The sequence below is a fragment of the Biomphalaria glabrata genome, chromosome 10, assembly GCF_947242115.1.
Source record: "Biomphalaria glabrata chromosome 10, xgBioGlab47.1, whole genome shotgun sequence".
NCBI classification, from domain to species: Eukaryota; Metazoa; Mollusca; class Gastropoda; family Planorbidae; genus Biomphalaria; species Biomphalaria glabrata.
In genome coordinates, this window is record NC_074720.1 from 11,852,052 (window position 1) to 11,872,286 (window position 20,235).

General features: G+C 32.6%; 1 protein-coding gene across 5 annotated transcripts in view; it reads right to left on the reverse strand.

Moving 5' to 3' along the window:
• The window catches only part of LOC106071748 (kinesin-like protein KIF21A), a 79,864-nt gene that overhangs the window by 19,692 nt on the left and 39,937 nt on the right, over positions 1 to 20,235 (reverse strand). For 4 of the 5 annotated variants that reach the window (XM_056043685.1, XM_056043689.1, XM_056043690.1 and 1 more), the window contains 14 exons: positions 19,371 to 19,565; positions 18,992 to 19,191; positions 17,870 to 18,046; positions 16,409 to 16,499; positions 14,313 to 14,404; positions 13,936 to 14,004; positions 13,714 to 13,785; positions 13,293 to 13,412; positions 12,935 to 13,039; positions 12,623 to 12,785; positions 12,209 to 12,254; positions 6,502 to 6,577; positions 5,985 to 6,008; positions 3,272 to 3,567 (listed from right to left, as the gene is read on the reverse strand). In XM_056043685.1, the coding sequence (XP_055899660.1) occupies positions 3,272 to 3,567; positions 5,985 to 6,008; positions 6,502 to 6,577; positions 12,209 to 12,254; positions 12,623 to 12,785; positions 12,935 to 13,039; positions 13,293 to 13,412; positions 13,714 to 13,785; positions 13,936 to 14,004; positions 14,313 to 14,404; positions 16,409 to 16,499; positions 17,870 to 18,046; positions 18,992 to 19,191; positions 19,371 to 19,565 (1,726 nt within the window). The remainder of the gene's footprint in view (positions 1 to 3,271; positions 3,568 to 5,984; positions 6,009 to 6,501; positions 6,578 to 12,208; positions 12,255 to 12,622; positions 12,786 to 12,934; positions 13,040 to 13,292; positions 13,413 to 13,713; positions 13,786 to 13,935; positions 14,005 to 14,312; positions 14,405 to 16,408; positions 16,500 to 17,869; positions 18,047 to 18,991; positions 19,192 to 19,370; positions 19,566 to 20,235) is intronic. The other variant, XM_056043688.1, reaches the window with a different exon arrangement.

A 20,235-nucleotide genomic window follows, 5' to 3' on the forward strand; every position in this document is an offset into this window, starting at 1 on the left:
ATTCAAGTAAATTCAAGTACAGCAACAATAAAACCTGCTTTAACTGCGGCATAAAGGGTCACATAAAGAGCCAATGTAGATCAATCAACAGAAGCACTTTCCAGTATCGAAGTGGCACATATCGGGACAATAAATATGACAACAGAAGAAACAGCAGAGCAACCCAGAGTTACAGCCCTAATGATAGAAGAAGGCAATACAACACCAACAACGATAATTACAACTTCCAGAACTATCAAAGAAGACAGCAATACAATACCAACAACTTTCAGAACTATCACAGACAGTCCAGACGTGATGGTTACGAACGAAACAGATACAACAGAAATACTTCAAACAGATGGCAAAGTAACAGCAACAATAGAATCCATAGACGCCCTAGAAGTTATGACAACTCAGCCGCAACCATCGACACTCACAAACACGAACATGTAGCATTCATGATCTCAACTCCAGAAAATAATTCCTATCCATTACTTACAAACGGGCTGGACAACGCATCACGAAACAGTAACATTAGAACTGGAAACACACATGACACTAGTAGTTAGCAAGCTAGACATAGGGCAGCACAACATACAATTTTGTTTATTATACAATAGGATACAACACCATCACAAAATCATTAAATATCAGTAATATAACTAAACAATGACATTGTTCACATGAGTCAACAACTATAATTATCACACTATTTTACATAACACTAGCACCGTTAAGGACTCATTAGCCAGTACAAGTGTAATTCATTGAATCTGTTGATGCCATATTCTACATATAACTTTGATTGTATTTGTACACATGACACTTCAAAAGGTCATATGTGTTCAAATTTTTTTCATATGTGTAAATTATTTTTTCATGAGTCAATTTGAACAGAACTCAGTCATATTAGAACCTGAGTATGTGACACTATTTATTGAAATGTATTTTTCATTTTTTTCAAATGTACATAACCTTTGTAAATTGTATAGATTTGATTGTGACATTGATCTTCACTGATGAATTTATTTTCCCACATATCAGTTTTGAAGACTATTTGAGCTTAATCTATGGCTTGAAAAGATATACTTGATGATATGTAATGCAAAGAATGATTTTTTTAGAAGAATATTGTATTGATATGAGAAGTATTGGAGCATTATTGATGGCTCATGAAGTAATATATATAAAGTGTGATGTAATCACTGATTTTTGAGAAGAATATTGTATTGATATGAAAAAATTATTGGAGCATTATTGATGGCTCATGAAGTAATATATATAAGGTGTGATGTAATCACTGATTTTTGAGGAGAAGATTGTATTTAATATGAGAAAATTATTGGAGCATTATTGATGGCTCATGAAGTAATATATATAAGGTGTGATGTAATCACTGATTTTTGAGGAGAAGATTGTATTTAATATGAGAAAATTATTGGAGCATTATTGATGGCTCGTGAAGCAATATATTTGATGTGTGATGTAGACACTGATTTTTTGAGGAGAAGATTGTATTTAATGAGAAAACTATTGGAGCATTATTGATGGCTCAAGCAGTATATTTGATATTATGTGATGATAACACTAATTTTGAGAAGAATATTGTATGGATATGAGAAAACTATCGGAGCATGATTAATGGCTCAAAGTAATATATTTGATTTTTGAAAGAACATTGTATTTGATTGATGAAGACTATTAGAGCACTATTAATGGCTCGAAGTAATATATTTGATGTTACATAATGTGAAAAGCTTATTCATTTTTGAGAGAAGATTGTAACTTATACATTTGTTAAACCAACTTGAGCTCACAGCAAGACATATGAGCCAAATGAATATCATGATAACGACCTTCAAGCTTTAATATGCTTATGACTTTGATGATTTAGATATGTTCCTCATATATCATCACTGAAGAATATATTTTCTTGACTTTCATGATTTAGTAGCATTGTCGTTCACATTGCCCATTATTTTTGTACATAAACCATTGAGACAACATAAATATTTATTATAGATACATTTCACTTGCATTGATTTATTTTGAAAGAACATTGTCAATATTTTTTCATTTGACCATGTCACCATTGTCAATATTTTTCATGTGACCATGTAACCATTGTCAATATTTTTCATCTGATTATGTAACCTAAGTGGATAAACTAAGTATATTTGTATACGAGCATTTTTATGGCTGCTCACTCTGTTGTAAAATTAATATTGAAAGCATCCTATTGATGAATTGAGAATTTACTTTAAAATTTTGTGTAAAAAAAACAAAAACAAGACAACTTGCTTTTTCAAATAATGTTGACAACTATGAGTATTGTCTACACAGACAAATATTTTTCAAATATTGTAAGATCAAATGAGACCATATATTAGTCTCATAAAAATTTTTTTATAGCATAATAAGACATGTGCAAGAGATTATAGCACACATTGTACATTTGTATAGATTATTTTTTCTCTCAAAAGATGTGACTATACATATAATAGTATTATTACTTAAATTTTTTAAAAGATTTTTTCAAAATCTTTTTTTGAGGGAAAGGGCGTAATGTCACAGTCTTAGTTGACATTGCATGATCTAAAGTTCACGTCATGTTAATAGTTTAAAAGACACGTGGAATTCCTGATGTAGAAAACAGGAAGTAGAATGAATAAAGTTGACTTTGAGTTCAGTCAAGTCAAGTCAGTAAGGTCTTGCTCCCGGTCCAGGAAGGTTGGACGTTTCTTCCTGGACACTTGTATATATATGCATATGGCATGAAAGTCGATGGACTAGTCATTGTTGATTAATAATATTTGAGAGTTGATTTCATAATGTGCTTATTGGATATTAAAGTATTATTCGTATTTCAATGGATATCTATAGTTGAAGCTCCAGTGTCACTAGTAGTAATTGTTCTTATTGTTACCCGCTGAGATGCGGACGTGATTGATACTTTTGATACCGCTGTTATGCGGATAGGATTATTATTTCTTGACTTGTAGCACTAACAAGGAGTGCAGTATATTATTATTATGTTGTAAATAAACTTCATGTTGTCTGCTGAACGGACTTGAGTCAGTCGTATAGTGTTTGTCTCGTCACGTGTCTAGAGCACTTCAGGAAGTAAGAACCCAGTATTACACCATTCAATCAGTCTCTAATATTCAACCGATCATTGACATTCAACGTTCATTTACAATGTTTAGAAAAAATGATTTGGCCTTTAATTACTAATTGTCTATGATAGTCTAACACAAACCTAATATGAAAGAAAATTGTCAAGTCTCACCTTGGGAGAACTGATTTTGGTTTGGCCAGCATGCGTGGCGGGGGTGCCAATAGCCTTTCCTCCATCTCATCTTCTGTGCTGTTGGCTGCATCTGGTGACATGGGGCTCATGTCTCCACCATCCCCTACAACCTCAGAAACATCCACAGTGGGGGGAACATGGTTGAGGTTAATAGTGGCAAAGACGTTCACATCCTTGTTCTCATAGGGAGACTCTAGCAAAGGCAACAACCCATGCCCAGTATCACCGCTGCTGACATAGAGTAGCTCCTGTGGCGTAGTTGTCTTCCTTCTAGCCTGATGTAGAGTGTAAAGGAGTAAGGAATATGAATAAAAAATCTCATTTGCAGTTCAGTTTTAACAATTTAATACAGCGAGACATGATCTCTCTCTCTCTTCCCCCCCAAAAAAGCCTCATATTGATTAATAGAAAATGGAAAAGATTCTAAGGGTTTTAAGAAAGACAAGATGCCAACTGAAAAATGTTTGGCTTAGAGAACAGGTCCTAAACAAAAAGACTCTTATCTAAACTATCAAAATATGTAAATGGAAGAAAACCCAACATTGCTAAACACAAGACAGAATAAGTATGTAAGTTAAAACGAGAGCATTTCTCACAATTCAATTATTACTTTAAAACTACTCAAAAATAATCATTGCAAAACAGTTATGTGTTATTCACATATTTATGACTAGTCAAGTACCATGCCATTGTTTATAGGTGCATACAGAAATAACATAATGCTGCTGTTATATACAATGAACAAAGCTTACTATACATAAACAAACATATATACTGAGATATTGAGTTGATATTAGTATTATGAGATATGTATACATACAGTATAATACATGACATAGACCTAGTGACCCACTGCAAGGAAATGTTACTAAGCTTGCTGGCCAAATATAAACAAAATACACCATATCATTGGTATTCTTTTTCACACTGGGCCAAGTAGGTCTATATATTATAATATAATAAATATTAGCTAGACTTATCAGTATCAATGCATTCTATAAATAATTCTATGAACACAATGCACTCAAGGCATGAGAGTTTATCATTTCAAAGTAGCACATTGCATTATCAATAATGATTTAAAAAGAGCTCTCATATTTTATAGAATAGATCAACAGATGGTGTTTTCTGTAAATATTTTAATGTGGATTTACATGAACTTTAATTACAAAATGAGCTGGAAACTGAAGTATCAATTATCCCACATCAAAAGCTATGTTTGTATTTAAGGATTCAATGTAGTTCATGTGCTGTTTAGTCTACTAGGCATGTATGTAGATATAATTCTAGACACTAAATGTATACTTTGATTCACACATACAACTAATCTAGAATCTTTAATAAAATTTGTTAATAAATAATAAATATTGTTTATATATTTAGCCCTAACAATATTTTTTATACTTTGAACTGAATTGCAGATATTTAATATTGTAATTTTTTTTTTATACTTAGAAACAACAACACGTTTCTATGAAAACTCAAGACTAATCTAACATTTTAATTTCCAGAGAACTTTTAAAGTGATAAATTGACAGTAAAAGCTACACCAAGGAAAGGTCTGAGTTGCAGGCAGCAAATTTTGTTTTGGAAACCTGAGATTAACTCCTTATCTGTTGTTTCTGGTTTTATGAAGCTGAGAAAAGAAAGATTCAGTGTTGTTTGATAAATACAAGTGGATGCAGCCAGATCACTTTCTTTTTAATTCATTCAAACCCATGAAAAGAGTGAGTAGCTCTGAGCTGTGAAAATAAGTTTTTGTTGTCTAGACTTAAGTGATAACACCTAGAGGTTTTGAAAGACACATTGGACGCTGGAGAAAGGCTTGAAAGAAACCTAGTCAAGATTGATCAATAGAAAGAACTCCACATTAAATAGACATAAAAGATGTAATCAGGCATTAGTCCCATGCTTTAGATAATAGTTAAACAAGTTAGATTGATTTGTTGTTCAAGTTTTATGTAACCTAGAAAATCACACTCAGTTTATAGAAAGAATTTAAGGCATTCTTTTTGTCAGCATATGGCAATATCAACTGTGGTTTCAATGAAAGAGTTTGCTTTTGTCAAAGATTTCCTCCTGACCAGAGAACCATTTGACAGCTATAAATGCATTGCTGCATTCATTTGTTAGAATGTGTACACTAAATCAAGTCAACAATTAAATCAATGCCGCCATGTTTACGATGGTAAACAGGTGGTGATGACAACATTGTTTTGATTTTGTCAAGCCTTGCTAAATACATTGATGAAACTAGGACAGTTGAACATAATTATGTAAACAATGATTTGATTTGTTTCTTTGACTTAGCCAGTAGTGCAACCTGAAATTCAAGTTTTAAAGAAATGTCACCAACTTATAAACAAATGAAATAAGTTCCTGAAAGCCTAACTTAAATATTCGTATTTACAGACTTTTTAATAAAAGTGATGGTGACATAAGAAGCAAATGGAATTGAGTACATTCTATTCTTCATTTCTCAATTATCAACATAATGACAGGTTGTAGTATTGCTTACTGGTTGCACTACTGATCAATGTTGGTGTATCCACGACTGATATTCAACTGCCCTATTTGGGCTAAACAGTAAAGATGGGCTTAGTCAAGCCGTGAGAGAGTGATAACATATTGATCATGCTGGTATAGAGTGTGTGTTTATGCCACCATAATACTGGTGACTTTAATGTCCTACCGGAAGTGACAGTCTCAGGAACAACTGCAAAGGAGCATCAACAAGAGGAAATGATTACAAAACATACTGACCAAGGACACAGTCAACTGGCATGGCCTGGGTCTGAGTTCTCAATCTAACCAGTTTTAAACAAGCTACACACACAGTATATAAAGCGTACATAAATATATATTTGTGTATGAGGGCAAACTAAGCAGGTTTTAAATTGTGCTACTCTGAAATTCCAATCTACAGTTCATTACAGCAAACCAAAATAATTAAGTGCGATATTTCAAAGTAGGGAACACATTCATATATTTGGACACCTGGTCTACAGTACTGCTGTCGAATAAACATTATAAATCTTTACAAGCTTCAGTACACTTTGCTGGCTACATTTCTTCAAACAGGTAAATGTAAAACTTCTATTTCATAATAGTTATGACTAAAAGCCTGAGATCACTTCCAGCATAATTTGATTTTAGTTGAACCAAACATTGATTAAGCTTCTAAAGAAGCTAAAACATTTTCATCTCACCTTTTCCCGCCGGGCCAGAGATTCACTTGTTGGCAATATCCTTGACGCAGGAAATACAACTGCGGAATCTAGCATGCTGATAATAAATAGATATTATAGCTGACATTAATTCAAAATAAACATAAGATCTGAAAAAAACTAATAAAATAAATGATTTTTAGATTGAAAGAAAAGTTCAACTATGGTATAGGATTGCTACAACAGAAGTACATATGTAACAATAAATTACTTATGACCTAAAACATTAGAGTAGGCTCTTCAAAATAGAAGTTTACATTTTAACAATAGTTAAATATAAAACTACAAAACTACACTTTAAATGAAAAAGGGCTTAGTAAAACTATACTGGACATATCATTTATTAGTCCATAAACAAAGAAATAATATTTGATACTACTGCTCCCATTAAGAATATTCATATCAATACATCCACAACAAATATAATTATTTATGTCACAGTTCTTTTATTTTTAGACAGAAATCGTTAAAAATTTCTAATACTTAAATACAAAAATGTAAAAAAAAAAAAAAGGATAAAGTATTTTTTCCTCAATAATGATGAAATTATTTTATCAAAATCTTTTTTTTCTAAAAATTGTATATAATTGTGATGAATTGAAAAAACGTATCCTAATGTTTGATGAAACCAAATGATAAGTGCAAACATCAAAAACAGAAAACTATGGAGCTGTATAGATGAGTACAAACTAACATAGTGAGAGTCAGTGAGGGCAGGACAAAGACACAATGTGTTGAGAAGTTTCCCTTTGAACACTCTATAGATCTATTACAAAGAAATCATAGAGAAAGGACTTATGAACAAAAACATTACAAAAAAGAATAGATTACAGATTAGGAAACAATCTTTTCAAATGTTGAACATGAAGAAACACATTCTGTTTGAAACAAAAGATATAACGTATTAAAAGTTGTCAAAGTAGGAAGTTGTTACTTGGAGATGAAAACATTGAAAGATTCTAAGTCAGTACTATAACAGAATGAAATATAATAGTACCGAAGATAAGAAACTTCATAAGATGAGAAGGGAGTAAGACTTGTACATAGTATTAAATTATAATTATTTAACAAATAGCTAATTGACTCTTTCAAATCAGTAATCAACAGACAAGTTAATTCTAGTTTGTCTTCTTGATCTCAGATCTCAAAGAGGGAACTTGAAACAGCAAAGGAAATATAATTTGGGCCATAAGATGGATGGCTGCCTGGTCATGTGTATGTGCTCTGGACTATTGATTGATGGTCTCCATGGAAGAAAGTTCAAACCCTGCCCACTGCCATTCCCCGTTATCCTGTTTGGTCTAAGATTTAATGATCTTCAAATCCGAAGGAACATTCAAAACATATAAAAAGATTTTTATTGCCATACCTCCATTTTCCAAAAGGTTAATTTAACATATCATCAATTTTGTTCTTCAATTATTGAGCTCACTTACTTCAAAGAATAATTTAAAAGTATGTTATAAAAATCTCTAAAACATGTAGATTTAGATCTAGGCTGATTAGTTCTAAACAAGGCTAGGAAAAAGGGGTAGTTATGTTTACAAGGCTAGGCTAAACAGAAAAGTTATCTAACCTGATCTAAAGCATCTTTCAGCTGGTTCTGGTATACATATAAAGCAAGACAAAGCAGAAACTAAAAGCTAATGCAAATAAACACAGCTCTAACAATAATCTGCACAGGGAGTTGGACGGATAGTTAATCATTATACATAATAAATACACATATTAAAACAAACCAACATTCAGTAGAGTTAAAAAAAAAACATGACATCAAATTATATAAAGAAATGAAATAATACCACCGCAGGTTCCAGGACAAAGGTCAAGGCAGAAAAGAGAATTTCATCATGTTAGAGAAACAAGATATTGACATATTAGAGACAATCTTTTTGGTTTGAGGAAGAAAAATTGCAACTATAAGGAAAAAAAATACTTTATTCTTTTCCTTCCTATTAAGCTACATTTAGAAGAATGTCTTTTAGCTCAAAGCTTCTTTAGAGGAAATTGAAGAAGGATGGTGGTTAGAAATCAATACACCAGATAAAAGAGTTGACAATATAATGTGAATACCACAAGACCAGCTAGTACTTAAAAGAAAACTCCTGCCTTAAACTTGTTCAATTAACAAGAAAAATATAAAAATACTTAAAAAAAAAACACCACCAAGTTATATTAAGCGTGGTTGTATCAATTAGTTTGGATCAGTCAAATTTGTGATATATCTAGACTAACAATAGTAAATCTGTGAGATTAGAAATATCTTTATCAATTGTTTTCGTTTAGCGCTATTTTTTTTAGATTTCTCACTATGCTATGATTCTTTGTCTGACCAGTTTGGGGGGAGAAAGTTGCTCGTATCTGGGTAAATTTTACTGTACTAGCTTTTTAAAGGGCATTCCTAAAAATTTAATGAAAAAAAAAAGGGTGAATGACCTGAATTCGAATCCAGAGATCAAGCCTCCAGCTGACACTCTAACCAACATGCTAGTGAAGTGCTTATGATAATAGAAGGTTTTATAGTTATCTTGTTAGTTTTAAACTTTAAAGTGAGGTCCTACAAAAGAGACTAATTCAGCTTCTATCATCACATTAGTCAAGTACAATTTCTTTACCTTGTTTGATACCAAACAAAATAATAAATTACCAATAGTTAATTGACTAAACTGATTAGTTTTTGTATTTCTTGATTCTTGTGTTGTCAAGTAAAATAAATAGCTGCAAAATTTAAGCTTGATCCAAGATCAGGTGTCAGAGAAATAACGTACAAACTTTTTACCAGACAGAGTGAGTTGACATAAACTTTGTAAAAAAAAACAACAACTCAAAATATGTGTGAAAACCTTTTTTAAAAAACAACAACAACAGAAATGTGTTTAATTATCAATTTATATTGTTAGATGTAGGAACAGACACTAGCCAAAATCATGGAAGATTTAATTGACTACAGTAATTACAGGGTAACACACTAAATAATGTTTGGCTAGGTCTGATATCCTACATTAAATATTGGCAATGATCAATAACAGTTCACCACAAAGATAAATTTATCTTGTCAGGTCCATTGAAATTACAAACATTTTTTCCAATCTAATTATGTTTTTTTTATTAAATTTATTAGAACTATTTGGTAAATCCAAACACTTGCCTTACAGTTACTGATGCAATAACTAGACAAAGTGACTCAGCTAAACTTTGTCAGCAACACAAAAAAAGCTAAACTAAAAGTTTACTGACTAAAAAAATGTGTGCAGGTGAGTTGGCTGTGACTAAATAGATATAAGACAAATGTCTGCCATAAAGCACAGCAGCAAGAGTCAAAAGCAACAGTTAATAGCAGGTATAAAAAGCAAAGGGCAGTACTTCACAAGGATTCTAATTCTATAATGAGATGGTTCATCATTTGAATTGAAAATAAGATAAAATGATTGCTTTATTGATTCCTGATGATTTATTGATTTCTACCTGTTTATAACATCAAAGAAAGCACATACAAGCACAACAATCAGTATTGATAGAACTCTCAGACCAAAGTGATCTACACAACACAAGTCTCTGTCCCATGTCAATCAAGAAGTAACATGTGCTCTCACTGAGTGAGAACAAACAAGCTCATGAACCTTTCAACTATTCTTTTAATAGCCAGAAGTTGGCCATTTTGATTTCAAATACCAAAATCATTGTGAAATGTGTGCATGTTTTCTTGGAGTCATTTTGTTTGTTAATATAGTTTCTCAAGAAAAAGCAGGCTAGTTTGTCTGATTTTTACCACTATTTTTTATTAAAAATCCAGACAGCAGCTTATATATGTTTCCTTTCCAGTGATTGAATGTATTATGTAAAATGTTTGTATGTATTCCAAAGTTTCATTTTATATGAATATTGTCTGTGTTATGTGCTTCCATGCTGTGTCTTATGCAGGTACATCAAACGGATGTTACACTCAAATAACAAAATCCAATAACTCAGGCGAATGGCCAACAATATAAGATAGTCGACGCTGATATTGAATGTTGAACAAGACGTTTAATAATAACAAAGGGAACCGTCAAATGCCTTCAAGCTAAATCTCTGAGTCTATAAAAACTGCCTCTCTCTGAAGCCTTCAGAAGCATTCTGTTTACATTTTGCTATTCTTACTAAAATTCTATTCTTGTTTTTACTAGTTATGTCATTGTCTCTATGTACCTTTCTATGAAACAAATAACTAATTCCTAATCGTGCCAAAACATCTGGCAGTCGAGAGCCTCAAAATAAGTCATTCTACAAAAGTTTACTGTTTACAGTGATACCTAGATATAAGTATGAATTTATTTTAGGTATTCATTTGACATTTTTTATATTAAGTTAGTCATTTTTGTTATCTATGTTAATATTAAGTGTTATTATTTTCTTTTGAATCTGAGACATACTTAGTTTTATCTTTTGAATGTAGCACAAAAATGAGTGTCTATCATTTACAAAAAGAGCATACAGGACTGAAGAAAGCATTCAACTCTCTTGAAACTCAAAAAATTAATGATGAGATTATTGCACATCAAACTAGAAGCATCTGATAAGAAAATGGTTAAGTATGAGTTATGTCAAAGTTGAACAAGTTATGAAAAACACCTTTGTTTAAGTTGTGTTTAGTTATGAGTTATGTCAAAGTTGAACAAGTTATGAAAAACACCTTTGTTTAAGTTGTATTTAGTTATGAGCCTTTCATAATCATGATAAAAACTGTTTTAGAAGAGAGACAGTTCCTCTGTCAGCTTGTTTTGTCAACTGATAGGAGGATATAGGTTTTGATAAAGCATTTCACTGATGTAAGATCCACTGAGTATGAGTCATCCCAACATCTATTTTGATTTTTGTGGACATTGAACTGATTATAAGAATGCTATGAATAATTTCTGAGAAAGTAGAAGATATCTGATCTTCATAAAATGTAATCAGTTTCTCAGTTATTTGTAGATTTCTGAAGCCTTTGAAAAATTAGCTTGATTTATTTGAACAATGAAATAACATCCTCAGTAACAAAATAGACACTGGCCAGAGAAAAGTCAAAGTCAATTTAAGCACATCCATTCAACAGACAATAACAAGACATCCCTCAATACACCTGAACTAAAGTTGAGAAAAGTGAATCCAATATAATCAGGACACGACACTCCAGAGAAACTTAAGAGAAATATTAAAAGTAAAAATGTAAATTTTATAGGAGAAATCACTTGGCTACAGGCGGCTTTAGAGCGAGACAGAGGAAACACATTCAAGATCAAAAGAAAATCCACTGTCGATGACAGACATAGAAGGCAAAAGAGAATCTCAATTGATGACCTGACAATGTTTATGTCTGCACTGGATGTGGCAAAATAGCTGGGGCTGCATAGACATGTGAAATACTGCACTCCTCATTAATCTTCAAACTCGAAGATAAGCCTTTTATATATATAACTTCTCTAATCAATAATTATTTCACCAGGTTCCAGAGACAACCATAAATAACACTGTACGACTTGTGAAAGACAGCTATAGATAATGCACTGCATCTTATAGGGCCATTATTTGTATAATTTCATTTAGTCACTTGGTTCATTTTAGTTTTCATGAAAACAAGTTTATTTGATAGATATATATCACCAGATATTTTTAAAATGAATTCTTCCACAACATCATGTTAGAATATACTTGTTTTTTGACTCACCTTTCAGCAGGAGAAGAAGACGATGAACTTGATGTAGACTCCATATCTAGACAAGAGACCAAGAAATAATTCACAACTGTCTTTCTATTCATAAAGACTAGTCATACCCATTTATTGAATCAAACACGACTATTTTTTTTTTGGTTACTGCTAAAATGTACTTACTAAATTTATAACTATTTTTCAATGGTTGAAAACATTCAAAAGGAAAATTTTATTTTGCATATGGATTTTGTTTTATTAAAAAAAAAAAACAACAACAATGAAAAACAACTCACAATTATTGATACATAATTTGGCATACAACTTTAAGTCTCAACAAGTAGATGTTATGAGAGTGGTTAAAAAAAAAAGTGTGCATAACATTAAAACAAATTTCATCAGATAATTAGAAATAAACAGAAGACTACTAACCATCTGGGTCATTCTCTGTCATCAAATTGTCCACTTCAATGTTCACATGGTCATCCATCATGTGTCGCAGCAAATCCTGCTGAAGGGCATTGTTGAGTTCAGTTTGATGCAGTCTGCCCTGGAGTTCTCTCAGTTCAGACTCTCTCTGGGCAATGACCAATCCCTGGGTAGCAATAAAATGAAATGCAAGTTATTTACGCCACTGATCTTTACTGAACAATATTTATCTGACAAACTCTAAATGTAAATAATAAGAAGAATTTGAGTTGATTTAATTGAGCACAAATAAAATGCCCCCACCAAAATGCTTACCTTATCCAAAGCCCTGTGGTAAAATTTCTCAATAACATACTTGGCTTCTTCCAGTGACATCGACTCTATCAGAGCACTGACCTCTACATTACTGTCACCATCCTCCTAAGGATTAGCAAACAAACATAAAAACTTTGCTAAACAATGTCACTACAAATACTAATGTAATATTTTGAACTAAATTATAAACTAAACACTCAGAATTTGATTTCTTCTACAAGCTCTTTAGGTTTTTTTTTGTTTTTTTTAAAAACTATTTGAAGTTGCTGTTAACAAAAATATTTGTTAGGAGAGGAAAACATTTTAACATGGTAAAATTGTAGCAAGATAAATTTTGAATAAAAACTATGGGACTGACCTTTGACTCCTCCATTTGCATAATATTTGACTGACACTCATTAATGTTTTCCTGAGCATGTTCCACTTTAAAAGAGATGTCATCAATCACTTTGCTCAGCTTACGTATGACTTCCTCTGGCTGTGGAGAAAAAAGAATGGTCAGCATGGAATAAATGTGTGCTAGAAAATCAGAGGCCTACCTTAAATGTCAATACAAATATAAAAAAACACAACAATTGAAATGAAACTTTGAGGTATTTGAATCAAAACATGAAAGTATATTGAGATAAATGTAGTTCAAATTACTAGTTGGGATGACAAGCTAGACATTGCTAAAAAAGGTTTGTACAAGATTCTTAGTCATCAAGTCTACTGTTAACGTGGGAAACTGACTTTTTTTTCTTTGTTTCTGTAAGATCCCTAGAACAAAAGTTTAATACCTGGTTATTGGCCAAAGCATCTTTCTTTCGTCTTTCATATTTCTCTATTTCTTTGGTACATTTTTCTCTTTGCTGAAAAAAAAAATTAAAGATAAATTAGTTATGGTTCTCGAAGTAATTAAAACCTGAAAAACAAAAACCCAATAAAAACAAAAAAAACAAAAAAAAAACTTTATAATGCTGATCCAAATAAATACATGAGTGGAATGTGAAGATGACAACCTTTAGCCAGATGTCCATGTCTCTCTCCAACATTGTGATGGTTTGCCTCTTTGTTATAACTGACATCACCTGAAGAGCAAGAAGTTTACTCATTTAGTTCTGCTATAGCCTCACATATTTAGGAGAACAAAAAAATTGTTTTTATTTCAAACACATCATTTCAAAACATCAAGATGATTAAAGATTCTAAATTGTGTGTGCTTTTAACTGGAGCCAGTCATGCAGTCTAAACTTTAATCTTTGATCTATCTCAGTCTCATTAACATTTAGACCAAGATGTTTAGCGACTAATACTAATAGGAACAAATGTCTAGCCAAACTAGCACTAAAAGATTCTAAAATAAGCCAGAGAGAGTCTGTATATGCTTGTTGCTCACATTTCTCTCAAGAGAATCCCACTTTTGTTTGGCAACTTTAGGCTGGAACTTAGACCTCCATTTCCTTCTGGTTGGAGATGATGGTACAGGCGCTGTGAAATAAAAAAAAAGACATTGAGGGAATTTTTTTTTGCTTAAGATAATTTTTTTTGTGTCATAGACATTTTTAATTTTAGAATTAAAATAAAATTTTTTTGGGTTCTTTATAAAAAAAAATGTCAAGCATAGTATTTGGTGACTTATGAGGATGATGCTTTAAAAAGAAAACACATCTAAATGAGGCACATAAACAAAAATAAGGTGATGTTCATTTTTAAGATATACCTTGTTCTTAAGGAGGTTAGGTAAGTGGGAAGCGTGGTCGAGAGGCTATGTGCGCTTGAACTTGGCTTGGCTACCTATGAAGGGGGCTCGAGGTTCAACACCCGACTCGGGCAGAGTTGTGTTTACTGAGCGCCTAAAGGCAGCACGGAAAAACCTTCTCCTAGATACCCCCTCCCCACCACTGGACCATAACTGAGATTGGATGAAAGCGCTCTTAGCATGCTATAAGCATGAAAGTAGCACTATATCAAAGCCATAATTTATTTATTTATTTTTAAACAAGTTCCAAGTACATCAAGATACACTAGTCATTATAATCTAAGCTAAAATCTGACTTGCCAGATGAAGAATAGAACCCCAGACTTGAAGGTTGCCAGATGAAGAATAGAACCCAAGACTTTAAGGTTGCCAGATGAAGAATAGAACCCCAGACTTTAAGGTTGCCAGAAGAAGAATAGAACCCCAGACTTTAAGGTTGCCAGATGAAGAACAGAACCCAAGACTTTAAGGTTGCCAGATGAAGAATGGAACCCAAGACTTTAAGGTTGCCAGATGAAGAATAGAACCCAAGACTTTAAGGTTGCCAGATGAAGAACAGAACCCAAGACTTTAAGGTTGCCAGAAGAAGAATAGAACCCAAGACTTTAAGGTTGCCAGATGAAGAATAGAACCCCAGACTTTAAGGTTGCCAGATGAAGAATAGAACCCAAGACTTTAAGGTTGCCAGATGAAGAATAGAACCCAAGACTTTAAGGTTGCCAGATGAAGAACAGAACCCAAGACTTTAAGGTTGCCAGATGAAGAATAGAACCCCTGACTTGAAAGTTGCCAGATGAAGAATAGAACCCCAGACTTTAAGGTTGCCAGAAGAAGAATAGAACCCAAGACTTTAAGGTTGCCAGATGAAGAATAGAACCCAAGACTTTAAGGTTGCCAGATGAAGAACAGAACCCAAGACTTTAAGGTTGCCAGATGAAGAATAGAACCCCTGACTTGAAAGTTGCCAGATGAAGAATAGAACCCCAGACTTTAAGGTTGCCAGAAGAAGAATAGAACCCCTGACTTTAAGGTTGCCAGATGAAGAATAGAACCCCAGACTTGAAGGTTGCCAGATGAAGAATAGAACCCCAGACTTGAAGGTTGCCAGAAGAAGAACAGAACCCAAGACTTTAAGGTTGCCAGAAGAAGAATAGAACCCCAGACTTGAAGGTTGCCAGAAGAAGAATAGAACCCCAGACTTGAAGGTTGCCAGAAGAAGAATAGAACCCCAGACTTGAAGGTTGCCAGATGAAGAATAGAACCCCAGACTTTAAGGTTGCCAGATGAAGAACAGAACCCCAGACTTGAAGGTTGCCAGAAGAAGAATAGAACCCCAGACTTGAAGGTTGCCAGAAGAAGAATAGAACCCCAGACTTGAAGGTTGCCAGATGAAGAATAGAACCCCAGACTTTAAGGTTGCCAGATGAAGAATAGAACCCCAGACTTTAAGGTTGCCAGATGAAGAACAGAACCCCAGACTTGAAGGTTGCCAGATGAAGAATAGAACCCCAGACTTTAAGGTTGCCAGATGAAGAATAGAACCCAAGACTTTAAGGCATCAAATGCTCTACTGCCTAGTCATGTTTTAACAAGTGGTCTTAATACTGTGTGTGATCAACAACTTAAATATACACAATTATTGCTACATTATTATAGCATGAGCTAGACAAGACAAGGAACAGCATAATGAAGTATTAAGTTTTGTGTTTCAACAAAAGAATTGACTTATTTACCTATTGGTATCGTATTTGGTTTGTCATACTTTCCAACTCTACCAGCTGCTTTTAATGACATAGGCTTCTGTCGTTTCCTCAGAGCTTCAACCTGCAAGTAAAGGGCAGATAACTTGAGTTGGATCTAATGTTATGACTCTGGCAAATGGCCCTAACTACATAGCGGTTTTATGAGCTCTCTATATGGAAAGGGTGAAAAATATTTTCCTGTTGGATAAAAAAAAAAGCTTTTCTAGTGTGACTAAAAAATTATAATACTATTCTTTGTATTTATTGTCCCAAACTATAATTTCATGCAATTAAAGTATTCAGTATAAAAGGTTGCAGGATAACATATTACGAACAAAAGCTACTACCAATGACAGGCATAGAAAACTTAAATTGGCTATTTTGTCTGAATTGGTTGTGGGAAAAATATATAAATATATAGATAAATCTTTTATATAGTACAAAGATCAAGACTGCATGACTAGATTGACACATGAAATGCATAGGATGTAATTATCTTCTTTTTTGAAGTAAAGTCTGTAAAATATAAGATAAGAAGATTCACATACAATTTCGCTTAGTTAGTATTACTAAATTGATAAGTAAATTAATAAATAACAATGAAGCTTTGGTATAAAGGTCCATATATTGAGCTCACTAAGTGTGTAGAAGTGTATGTTTTCTGTCATTTCTCTCTATTTCAAAAGATAACTTGTTATGCTATTTTTGTACATCCAAAATAAAATATAACACAAGTAATGTAAACATCATTGATGTAACATGTGTGAAAGAAAGAAACTATAATTAATGTTAACATTTTGTACAGAATGCGGGCTGTCAATATTTAGAGTTATTCGTATTAGGTTGAATGTAATTGTGAATATAAAAAGAGCATGTTATTTTGGCTAGCACTCATAGTGTTTTTTTAAAATGTTTTCCATGTTTCGGATGTTCCTTCAGAGTTGAAGATAATTTACTTCCTAGTCCAAATCTCCCACAGGACGACATGGGGATGGCAGCGGGCAGGGTACCCAGGACCATCGAGAAGTCAGAACGACAGTTCAGCATGCAAACCGCACGACAAGTGTTGGGGCATTGTTTTATAAACATTTATTTTAATCAACATTTGGCAGAAGAGCTATAGTAGTTGTTGTAAAGTGAGAAATAAAATATTCAGGTTCAATGTCAGGCCATTTAGCTCTAAATATAATCATATAAAATAATCATTCAAATACAAGATGACCAAATTCAAATCACAATTTTATTTCAATTTCTAATTATCATGAATATTAGAAGAAGCGCAGTAATGCCTGCAGTATACATTAATTTAGAATATATATATATATATATAACAATAATAATATACATATATATCTTTCAGAAAAGCAAATGAAAAATGAAGAAGTGTTAAAAAAAAAGATAATTCACATTAAGTAAGTCATATTTTTAATACAGAAACAATGAGACAGTTACCTCCTCTTGTTTTCGTTTCAACACAGCATCTTTCTGTATTGTCTGTCTCTCTAAGTGTTTGATGATGTTGTCTTTCCTGAGTTGTTCTTTTTTCAACTGACTGACTTCCTTGCTACGCCTGGCCTCATTATGTTTGTTTTTGTCTACCTCCTCTTTCACCTGTTTGATTAGCTTCACCTACAGGGTAATAAACAGAGTATGTATGTTGTATATACTTCAAGGTCAAGGATTTCACTAATAACAACAAATATTTTACATAAACCGATATGATCATTAAAGCAATAATGGCTAATATAATCAAGTGACACTGACCAATGTTAGGATATTTAATAAATTTTTATTGAATTTAGTTCTGTGTACAGCAATTGCAATTGTATTTGCTTTTTCATTTTTACTGTAATGACAATCAATGTTTTAGAGAACACTATCTCCCTTACACGACTGAAGATAAGCCCTACTATGGTAAGAATGGATGCAGAAAAGAAGATGTCTGGAAGCTGTTACATTTAAAATCTTCTGCCAGCAAATAAATAGTTTTTCTGTGAACTTCAGCCATATTCAAACTGTGGACTTTCCACTAAACTTCCCTGTTTCATTTGCTCCATCAAAAAATGTTATTTTAAATTATTCTTTCTGAGAACCAGGATGAGCTACAATGTACAGACTTTTCTTATAACATAAGGAGGAAGTGAAAGATGAATAGAAGGATGCACAAACACAGAGTGAGACAGACGAAGCTATCAACTCTATTTGGCTATGCTTTGTAAGAAGTTATCTTTTTAGAGACAGATTTACTAATGTAGAATATCATGTATTCTTAGCTATGATCCTTCTTTAATTTTTTAACCCAATAACAATAATTTTTTTTTATCATAAATCATCATTACTGGAAGTTTTTTTCTTACTTAAGTTGACTATAGTTAAGTAGACTTTAGATTGCAAATTATTTTAGCAATTTGATTGTATAGAAGCCTAGTTGTTGTCTTCTTCATTAGTTGTGTTTTATATTCACATTTCTTCTATTACATCTTTTTAGCATGACAAACCAATATGATTAAACCTACCTCATAAAATAAACCAAATAGTCTGAAGTATATTCTAGAACAGTTTGTGGACATTTACCTTTGTTTTCTTCATTTCAGACAGCTCATGTTGCAAGGTCTTCATTTGCTGCTCATAATGTGAACTGTTCTTCTGTACCCTGGCATGTTTTTTCTGTTCCGCTTGCATCTTCCTCAGTTCTTCCTGCAGCTGGTTCAGCTTCTTCTCATACTCTAATTTCACTTTCTTGCTGGTCTCTGCTGATGGCTGACTGACTTTGTCTGGACAAAAACATTAACATTGGAGTTTAGTGTTTTAACAAACAAAGAGATCCTAACACTCAGGAAGACCAAAATAATTTCAAGCAGAATTAAGTTACCAAAGAAAGCTGCTAGGATTTAGTAAAATAGGAAATTCATAAAAAAAACTGCAAAATTGGGGGAATAAAAAAGAACAGTACCAATGTTGGCCAAGACTTTATCTCTCTCCATCTCTGTCTCTTTGATCTTTAAGGTCAGCTGCTGGACTTTACTTTCATAGTGGACCTTCAAGGAGTTCATTTTTTTCTGGGTCTGTTCCAGTTCATCGATTAATTTTTTTTTGATAGTGATGTCACAGGTCAGTTTGGCCAGATCTTCATGGACATTGTCCAGCTCTGCCACAATGAAATAAGCATGGTTTAGAAGAAAAATATTATTAGAAACTAGATTTTAAAAAGTCAGACCAATGTCTTAGCAATCAAGTTAAATGAGGGGACTTAAACAGAAGTGAGCATCTAACTAAAAGCCAAATGTCAAAAGTAGAAGCATATCATGCTGGAAATCACTTTTTTAAGTGTATTGAATCATGTGGAATATTTATTTTTAGCTTTATTCTACATTCTTAACTATTCTTTTTTTGCATCCACAAAAGATTACTCTTTTTGTTTTGAATCTCCCTAGAAACAAATATGGCCTTCTGCTTAGCTGTAAAGAAAGACTGGAGTTTAGAGAAGTTTTACCACTTAAAACATAAATCAAATTGCATTTTCTTTTAATTTCTATCATTATAGCAGAAAGAGACAAATATTGTGCCAAAAATACCAAAAACAAAACAAATAAAAAACACTAAAAATAGACAATACAACATCAAAAAACAAAAGGTAAAAAAAAAAAATACAATTCAAGGGAAGGAACATATTCTCTACAGTAAATGAATGAATTTTTTCCCATTTAATTTTTACAAATTAGAGTTTGTGGTGCAATCCGTTCTGTAGTTACATAACACAAAGCAAAATAAAATATGAATGGGTGTATACAAAACTAAATGAAGTGGCTTGCAGTCCC